Source organism: Montipora foliosa, chromosome 12 (assembly GCF_036669935.1).
Source record: "Montipora foliosa isolate CH-2021 chromosome 12, ASM3666993v2, whole genome shotgun sequence".
Lineage (NCBI taxonomy): Eukaryota > Metazoa > Cnidaria > Anthozoa > Scleractinia > Acroporidae > Montipora > Montipora foliosa.
In genome coordinates, this window is record NC_090880.1 from 8,508,324 (window position 1) to 8,518,323 (window position 10,000).

General features: G+C 41.9%; 2 protein-coding genes across 2 annotated transcripts in view; one reads left to right on the forward strand and one right to left on the reverse strand.

The window, feature by feature from the left end:
- The first annotated feature begins 2,377 nt into the window (after positions 1 to 2,377).
- LOC137979109 (uncharacterized) lies at positions 2,378 to 6,139 on the forward strand. The gene is made up of 2 exons (XM_068826292.1): positions 2,378 to 2,502; positions 4,354 to 6,139. The coding sequence occupies exon 2, from the start codon at positions 4,378 to 4,380 to the stop codon at positions 5,701 to 5,703; it is 1,326 nt and encodes a 441-aa protein (XP_068682393.1). The 5' UTR covers positions 2,378 to 2,502; positions 4,354 to 4,377; the 3' UTR covers positions 5,704 to 6,139.
- A 2,084-nt stretch (positions 6,140 to 8,223) lies between these two features.
- Positions 8,224 to 10,000, reverse strand: part of LOC137980654 (CCR4-NOT transcription complex subunit 3-like) — an 11,780-nt gene continuing 10,003 nt past the window's right edge. Inside the window, exons 4-5 of the mRNA XM_068828097.1 lie at positions 8,533 to 8,679; positions 8,224 to 8,322 (exon numbers count right to left, since the gene is read on the reverse strand). Of these exons, the coding sequence (XP_068684198.1) occupies positions 8,224 to 8,322; positions 8,533 to 8,679 (246 nt within the window). The remainder of the gene's footprint in view (positions 8,323 to 8,532; positions 8,680 to 10,000) is intronic.

A 10,000-nucleotide genomic window follows, 5' to 3' on the forward strand; every position in this document is an offset into this window, starting at 1 on the left:
CCTTTGCCATATAGCAGAGGGAGCCAAAGGTTGCGTAGAAATTAGAATTTCGGAATTCTGTTTGTAGATGTGGATTTCAGTTTGCTGTCCTAAGAGACCTTTTTTTAGCAATTTATTTATGTAAAGTATGACTGAAAAGGTGTAAGAGGTACGCAGAAGTTTTGTAAATAAATGAATAAAAATTTTTATAAACAAACTCAGTGTTGTATTTATTATTTTTAACTTTCCGAAGAGGTTAAACATGTCCCGCTTTATGAGGTTACACCCCCTTACTGAAATGCCTAATTCTAGCAAATTTAGGTAGTCTCTTAACATAGACTGCGCGTAATACATCACTTTTACAGTTGGTTTCTTAAGCCTCGAATCGCTTACCAAAGAGGAACCAAGGAATTGCTGCTGAACATTTTTTAAGGGAACAGTCATTATTTAGCAGGGGGGGGGGGGGGGGCATTAATTTTTGAAGCCTTTCTTTGGGGAGGGCCATTTTAAAAGAATGCCTTTAAGGGGAGATCATAGTTTTTTCAATGGAGTAACGGGGGAGAGTCAGAGGTTTTTTTGGAGGGAGGACCACACACTTCGTGGCCAAACTTTTTTCTCAGTTTAGTAGCCCTCCACCCCCCAGTTTTTGGGGAAAATCTTTGCTCTCTCATTCGGGGATAGTCTCCTTCGCAGCCGTTATTAGGGTCGTCACGCAACGTTCCTCCCCACTAACGGCTGCTCACGAGAGAGACAAATTCCTTTCCCTTTGTTTTTGAGCACCAATAGAATGTACGTTGCTACGCCAATCTGGCGTCGCGTAAACAACCGAATAAAATCCTCCTTTAACGAGATCTATTTCTCCCTGCGTACTCGCGTCGCTCAGACTTATGCAGGATAAACCTACCTGTCGTAAGCGTTCGGTTTGATCCTTAATAAGGGAAAGCAAAGGCGAAATAACAATCACAATGTGGCCAGACTCGCCAGTGAAGCCGTCAAATACCATAGGTAGAGCTTGAAAAATGACAAATTTTCCAAAGCCAGTTGGTAAACTAACAAAATACGTCCTTTTTCTTCAGCACTGCAGATATAATCGCTTCTTTTTGATGCCTGTTTAACTCGATAAACTTGAATTGTTCACACATTTTTGAAAAAGAAGAATTAAGATAGATCCGCCACGTTTGCTTTCAAATAATGGAGAGGGACTTGGACCAGGTTTCCAGAATATGGAAGCCTGTTTCTTACTGGTCAATTTTAGGGAAAGGAATGTGTCTCTCTCGTGAGCAGCCGTAAGTGGGGAGGAGCGTTGCGTGACGACCCTAATAACGGCTGCGAAGGAGACTAATTCGGGGAGTACAAAACCACAGATATAGCAAATGTCAGCTATGCCATTTGCAAAAACACCGCAGTTCGTCCAAGTTTGCAAAGCATGAGATGTTGGTGATGGGCTCCTGAAAATAGTTATTTAATCGTTATCTTAACACTATATTTAGCGGCATTTTGTGCCGCCACATCATGTCGACCTTGGTGCAATTCATAATGAATGGGAGGGACTCGGCGTGATTTCGGAAGTTCTCGCACTAGTACTCAGGAACTGTTCGACGTCCATGGTCTTCATCTTTGTATTTTTAAGTTCATCTAATTGTGCATATCAGTAAAAAAATGTCGTTGTTGCCGTTTCAACATAGCTAAAGATTGCACGAGGTCATGTGCGGGTTATGATTTGTACTGAACAAAAATTACGTGACAGTCGTCGTCACACAGGACTGAAAACTTATTTTGTGTATCTTTCTGATAGATTTTACCAGACAAAATGTTCAAATTGTACCACATGCGTTTGGCTGTCAGAGTTGTAGCTGGCGCGGGGGGCAGGGAGGGAGGAGCCAGCCGCCCCCCCCCCCCCCCCCGACCTGTTGAACTGGACAAATCAAGCCTATGGATGGAGCTGTTTTCAGTTATTTTGACAAAGATCTTTAATACGTGAGTCAGCCAAACATCACGCAATAGTGTACTGATGCTTGAATATACGGTGTGTTTCGAATTACAGCGGATTCAGGTTGAGCGTTTAATGGCGTCAGTTACCGCGTTCGTTATCACTGTTGATTTGCCTCGCAATGCAACCCAATCAACAGTGATAACGAACGCGGTAACTGGACCCCTTAAACGCTCAAACTGAATCCGCTGTATGTCAACTTATTGGGAACGAGAGCACATTATAATGAAAGGAAGTAAGAATAGTGTGATTAAAGAGAATGAAAGAGAAAACGTATCGCTATTAAACGTATTATAACAGACGATATTCCTGCCATGAGATCATGTTCTACTTCCCGAAACTTGATAAGAATGAATATCTTTGAACAGGTCTCTCCCACCCCCATAGTATACCCATTCTCCCCACCTATCGGAGCATGAAAACGGGACTCAATCTTCAAAGCAAGATCGTTTCCTCATAGCGTCAGTGTTCCTGTGCACAGTGCATGAAAGTGCTGGAATTTGTCATACCACTGTTTTCACTGACGACCTTTGGTGAGTACGGAATCTGTATATACGAAGAGTAAATGCTAAATGCACGGCCTTGCAATTACATGTCTGTGAACGCTTTAGTCTCTTTCGTTTATAATGAGCTAATTTTCATTTCTCAGTAAAATTAAGTCAGTTCTCCAAACCCTTTCATGCTCCTTGTACAACCACAAAGACCAGAACTGTCGGCCATATGGCTTGTACAGCGTGTTTAGCGTTCTTACTTCTCGCCGTTGTGGTATTCACGCATGAGGACTGAAGCCAAACGAAGAAACGAAAGATTCCACAAGTGAAATTAAGAAACAAGGCAACGTAATCCAAAAGTTGCTCATTTGAATGTTCGGTCCATTAAGAATATAGAACACTATATTCTTGCTAAAGAACTCGTCATTAAGAATAGACACCGTAACTGCTTTGAATGAAGGCAGCATACGTAACTGGTGCTTTGATTAAACCCTGATAAGACCAGCAAAAATCCCGGAATTTCGCCTTACACTCCGGTGGGAAAAGAACTTGAACCCACAGAGACTAAAAGACCTCGAGTGATTTTTGACAAAAATCTCACTCGTGTATGTCCACACTGGGACAAATGAGTCGATCGAGAAAAACATGGCTGACAGCAAATAGTCGTTGCTAAGGAGGCCCATTCATGTGAGCCTCGTCTGACCTTTGTTTGGAAGCGGATAGCACAACCTTACGGAACTGCATCTATCTGAAGTATAAACTCGACACAGAAAAAAAGCCGGCAGCCCAAACAGAATAGAGAACGTGAAAGCCTCTAATATTTTGGCCAATTCGATTCTCAGGCTTCTGCCGCCAGGATTGGAGAGTTATGGAATTTTAGTTTGTTTTGTAACTACAGCTGGGGACACTGTATCTCCCGCTCCTGATGCGTCATGCAAAAATCATATGCAGCTTCAGTATTGATTATTGAACATTGTCTAAGGCCTCGATTGTCGTAGGGTTAAAAACATGCTTCAAAATTAAGGAAATCGCTCGCAAGTTGCAAGTTTAAACTACGTGAGACAATTCGAATCCCGGCTGCACTTGTCTCAAACAAGTTGTGTGCGGGAAAATTGGACCGCTCTTAAGTAGTCATCTCTGTTAAAAGCCACGCAGACATAATGCATGAAAGTAGTTTGCCTTCTTTCGAGACAGTTTATCACTCTCTCTCGTCTCACATGTTTGCTAAATGGGATGAAATCTTGTTCAGTCGCTCTTGGAGGATCGTGACAACGAGGAAGTAAACACAATGAACGACATGCATCGTCTCCAAAGAAGATGGATTTCGACAGGAGATTGATCGGATTTGTTTGTTTTTTGTTTAGTTTTTTTTAATCTAGATAATATTTACACTAAGCTGTCTAGAAATTCATGGAATCATCAATGACTCCTCAGAATATTTGGAACATTAATCAATTAAAAAAATGGAGATACGGCTTCAAAACGTAAGAATTTGTGTTTCAATTAATGCCCTTTTAAATTAAGCAAAGCGAGACATTTTCATTGCAGAGGCATTGGTGTTCGTGCTTATCTACACGTCCTTTAGAATAGGGGGCACCATATTGTGACAGCCTAATACAAGATTAATTGAATTTTTTTGTGCAGTGGTCAACGATCTTAAAACAGACTGGTAATACACGTTTTCGCTAACCTGTGATTTCACTGATGGGGGAAGGCAAAGGGGCAGCAGACGACTCGAGAAGTAAATAAAATATCACTGACTCGACATGCATTAGTTAACTCTCACTAATTGGAAGGGTGACCACATTGACTCTTGCCTGTAGTGCCATTTGGCATCATAGCGAAAACCGTATTGCGGACGAGACCCTCATCTTAGCTATTTTTCATTGACAGTCTACAGGTCCATCTCGGCGTGAGATGCAGATTTTGACTTTGCTGTTGCTTCTTGTGGTTCCGTGTGGATGGGCCAGGGAGGTGTGTGACAAAGATAAAGGCCCGACAGGTGTCATCAAATGCTTAAAATTCAAAGGTTACCAGGGAGAGTATCAGTGGGCAACCTGCCTGAAATTAGAGCATATCCTAGAAAAAAGTGACCGCTATCACATCTGTGTAGACCGCACTCGACACTATTGCTGGTATAAATGTATGTCGGAGCTGCATCGCCAAAGTTCTGGCTCCGTGTCAGATGATTGCGCCTGTAGTATATACCCGCAGGCCCCTCCCAGTATCATCCCACCTCAAGAGTGCTACAGCCCTACTGGAGATTCCTGTTACTGGTATCGTAACTGCTTTGAAAAGAGAACTTTTTGCAAACCTTCAGGCAATGCTTACGTCATAAGATATGCCGAGAGGTTTTGCAGAGTGTTCGAAGAACGAAAATCCAGTTTAAGTCCAGAAGCACAAAAGTGGATGAAAGCTGTCCGTAAATGTCAGCAGGTTGCTATGGTACCATTGCTGGAGGACTCATCTAAAGATCAAAATTGTAAGGAAATAAGAGAGAAAACTCTTGCCTCTTACACTCAATGCTACTTGAATCCAGGTGAAGGTGCGAAGTCGATTTGTGACATCTTTTGTCGGGAACACTTCAAGATATTCTGGGCAATCAAGGGATCGTTCCTCAAGCTAGATACAGCTTGGGAGTCTTTAAAAGGATTGTGGAACATAGGAACCCAATGTACTTCGCCCAGCAGCCAAGAGGGTTGTTTCGCACGAAACTTAAAGTATGTGATCAAACTTTTGAAGCTAAACGTGGAAAATCTCATGCGACGCAAGAGGCGTTCTCCAGATTCCCTTTCAAATGATGATACTTTAAGTCGGTTCGCTGATGGAGTTGGTACGGCCATTGCAAGTGCCTTGAAGTGGAACACAGATGTGATGGACTGGCTCGCCTACACTAGCAATTGGGTTAGTCTTGGTAATGTGGACATCATCATAGCCATGGCAGACATAAAAGCCCTGGGTATCGTCACTGCGCCCGTCAAATCAGTTAACTTCGAACAAACTATTAACGACTTTGCTTCAGCCGTAAAAAAGGGTACTCTTCGACTGCAGGTTAATGGATACATTATTTGGATCAGGTCATTGGCTGTGTGCTCTGATAAATCATGTGTCAAAACCCGGACACTTGCAGTTTCAAATGAGCCTCCGTGGAATGGTGTCACTCGAATTTCTCACGGTGATTACCTTGGCGTGTTTGCAGTCATTGCTATACTGATCATGATGATGGACAAACTGTTATTCTAACGTGAAGTCAGATCATGTTTATGCTGATCACCTTTTTGAACAAACTGGTGTCATTGATTTATAGTAGGTGTACGTTTAATACTAACCACCCAAATAGTGCACACAACAATATGCAGGTTTAACCCTATTATTTTTTTATTCATATAATTACTCAGGAGGGTCGAAGAGTGCTTAGACTAGTCCCACGTGACGGAAGGGGTTCACGTGGTTTATTTTTGGACTTAAAATCGTAGTATCAATTAGGGATTTTAGAACTGGATAGAAACATCAATAGGCTGAGCATCAAGTACTACTGTCTTAGGGTTACATGTGAAGAAAAAAAGCAAGCGAGCTTACTGTGTTGTTGCTTTGGATCAGTTAGTCATGAATTCTTAATGGCAACGTTCAATGGTAATATTTGATTGTAATTAAAGTCGCTTGAGCATTTTTTAATTTTATAGTGCTTTTTTTTTTGGCTGGGGGAGCGGGGATTCAATAAACCCTATACCACGGAAAGATTGGTTTTATTTAGGGGATTCAAAATTTTCGAAGAGAGCTCCACCCCTCTAACGTGGGACAGTGAAAATGCACTTTAAACACAACCGGATTCGTAAGTGTTTTGAAGAAAGCCACGAGGTGAAAAACGAATCAATTTTTTTTAATAATGGGTGAAGAAAATTGAAAGATAAACAACGATACCAGTACACCTTGTGGAGACCAAACGTGTACTCATAGCTCGTATAGTTTAATCGTCTTGGTTACGGTAGAATCACATTTCATATTGTAAATCGAACTGATTTCAATTTCAATGCTATCAACACTTTGAGTGATATGCAATTGTGGAATATTTTCAGGTAGGTTTGGCAAATCCAGTCAGAATTAGTGCAATAGAATTACGATTGAAAAGCAATTTTGGCAGAAATATGAAACTGATTCCATGGATTGTCCAGCCAAACACCATGCAATATTGTGAAATGTTTAGAGTACTGGTGCTTGAACATACGATGTGTTTCAAATTAACAGGATCTCAGAAATAAGTACGCGCAAGAACCGAAAACACCTGCCTTTTCACACTTATTCGAAGTCGATTTTTCGGATACATCTCATGACAAGTGCTGCAAATAGCGTTTCGGAGTCTCAAAATTTGAACATTTTCTGGGGGAGGACATCCTCCAGACCAACCTATAAGGCACCTGCCTTTTGCACTCGCGATAATGTCCCCCCGTTACTAAAAGCCTAGCTACGGCCCTGGCTGCGCTCACCTGCCTTTGCCATCGGCTAGTTCCACGGATAAGTTGGAACCATTGTACTACTCTCGACCAATCATAATTGAGTAATGTTTCTGAAAGTACTTTTAGTCAATTATAAATGATAAGTTTTTTTCAGGATACACAGTGCAGTCTCGAACTACCCATCAGAGAGAACAGTCCCCCAATTATGTCCTCGAGTCAGGAAATTCCAGCCTAATTTATCTTTATAACACAACTTAAGCAAGTACTGTTCGATAAAGGAGAAAATGTTTGACATACAGTTTTGGCGATGGTTAACGTTTACGTACTTTTCAAGTTTGAATATACTTGTGTATGGAAGTTAAAGTTTCCAAGGTATGAAAGTTTTGTCTTGCCTCTTACAAGCCTCGAAAGGTAAGCAAGCACTGAATGTTTCCTTTGTTTGAAGCCCTATGCAGTGGCAAACTTCTGGACACAAACAACGTTGGAATTAGGACAGTAAAAGGAACCTTCTTCCTAATAATCCATGTTTTGCTTCTCTGAACTCCTATCAGCTCAGACTGTCGATTAACGAAACGGAAAAGGCGAAGGCCATTGAGGCCTCTTGAGTCCAATTGAGAACGGGGTGCTCTGCCGTGCCGAACTTAGTTCGAGTTCGAGTGAAACCGTGAAGTTGGGCTATCTGAACACGGCCGTTAGCAATGACACGTCTTGCCTTCTGCCTAACTAAAAGGCAGTGGTACTAATTGTTTCAAAATAATATACTTTGGAAATAAACAGACCTCAACTCCATAAATTCAACTTTTTTGGAACCGCACGTCTTTATTACGTTTACAATAACCGTCGCTCTGAGATCGCGCAACTGCCGTGCGGAATTCACAGGCGTACGGCACCGCAGCAGCACGCCGTTTGAAACTGGCTTCAGCTTCAGTCTGCCCCGTGGTCTGCAGCTTGGTATTGCCCATTAATCAAACAGACGTATATGCTTCAATTTTTTAATGAACGGAATTGTTAGAGCTAGCATTCATATTTACAATTATAAACAAGCCAGTGTTCATAAAACAGACGAGGTCGTACGGAGCTCTCAATATTTGATCCGATAATCCCTTCAAACTAACCTAACATGGACACAGTCGGTAAAAGATCTGCACGAGTTAAGCATGTCACACCCTCAATGTCTGCTATCTTCACGAGCCAGCGCTCGAGGCTCACGTGCCACGCGTGATTCTTGGTTCCTTTTTTCGTGATGCCAGTGAGGTTTGTGTTCCGCCATTTATACCATGCCTGGTTACTGACCGTTCCTAATGTTCCTCTAAGCCAATTCTTTGTCTTCCAAGAATCTATACTCAAACGTGAAGCCTTCCTTTTTCCGTTGACCCCATTTTTCGTAGTCAAAGTAGATGTAGGTTCCCTGACAGAATATTATGGACATTAGTCACTCGTTGAACAGTGCTGCATTCATGGATGGAGGGTGAAGAGAAGAGCAAGAGAGACTAACTCAAGGGAGAGAGAGAGAGAGAGAGAGAGAGGGGGGGGGGGGGGGAGCGTGGGAGAGGAGTCCCAACTCTCCATTTTTCAAGCCGTCGTGGAAATTTCAATACATAAAACGCCATATACTCACTTGTTCGTATTCGTCGGTAATTGCCTTGGGTTCTTCGTGTCTTTGAAAACACATCATGTACTTGGTGTGGAATCTCCAGGACTGTTTTTTCAACGCTTTAGCTGCTAAGTATTGCGCTCTCGTTCCCTGGAAAGCAAATAGCTCTTCCTAAAACATCGGATTATGAGGAGGGAAGAGCTGGCTTAAGGCTAAAAAGTGAACTCTACCCGTGGCCCTTGAGGGCGAAGGGTCTAATTGTTTTAGTATCACCCAACCAGTTGGACAGAAAAGGCAATTTAATAAAGTTAGCTAATGCAAGTTGAAGAAATATTTATTTGGAAATAAAAGGAAAGAAAGTGTCACGTTCGATTGCTACTCGAGGACGATTACTAAAAGTCCTCTAGTAGCGTAACCAATCAAATGCAGGATTTGCATTACTCCACTAGTTGGGTGATACTAATTTCTTCTAGTCTTGTACTAAAGGAGGCATGCAGTTAATTTTGAAGAATTATCGGCGAAAGCTTCAACATTCAGAAATGTTTCTGAAAGTAGAGTTTTACAAACTATCACGTGACAAGAATTATAATTAGGTGGGGAAAAAAAAACGATGGCACCAATCACGAAAAATCAATTTTTTTGTCTTTGGAGAAAAAAAGAACGACTTCTCTAAATAAGAGCAAAATTGGTCTACTAACACGGTTCCCAACCTATAAGATAGACTTTCGAAAAGTCCTTTCGTCTAGATTCGCGCCGAACGAAGGACTTTTCATACTTGATTGGCGCCAATTTAGCGACCCAAAAACGGGTCGCTGAGCTAGGCCAATCAGAGTAGTCCTCGTGGACCCCAGGGGATAGAGTTGTCAATCAAAATTTGCCACACGCAGTGAAGCGTGATTTTCAAACATGCTACTAAGGCCACCGGATATTCCAAATTACGCGACCATCAGAGGAAAATAATTGAAGAATATGTGTCTTGCATAGATCTGTTTGTGTCTTCTCCAACCGGAGCTGGGAAAAGTCTGACCTTTGAACTAGTCCCGTACGCTTTTGGTCGTTTACTTGGAGCGGGTGGCAATGCTATCGTCTTCGTAATTCTTCCACTGATTTCACTCACGAAAGATTTGGTCTCTAGCCGGTCGCTATTTAGGAGACAACACATTTAAAATCTTAAGTATAAACGGGTGTCTGGAAGTCCCGAGGCGATTCTCAACGACTATCAACACATTTTTCGTCGAATGGAACAAAAAATTTTAAAATTCATGTGTATTCATCGACGAGAGTCATTGCATCGCTAAATGGTAAGCTTAAGTTTCACTAAGGTGTATCTTTTAATCCCGGTCTAGTGCGTCTCCTACACCTGAAGCGTACCTGATCTTTCATGAGTGAAATCAATTGACTTTCTTGACGATTCGAAGCTTTCGGCTACTTGCTAATCTTTCGAATATATTAGTCTTTCGTTTCTATCAGCACAAATCACGGCACAAGTGTT

Excerpts from the sequence above, each read along its gene's own strand:
- LOC137979109 (XM_068826292.1), top strand. The coding sequence starts at position 4,378 with ATGCAGATTTTGACTTTGCTGTTGCTTCTTGTGGTTCCGTGTGGATGG.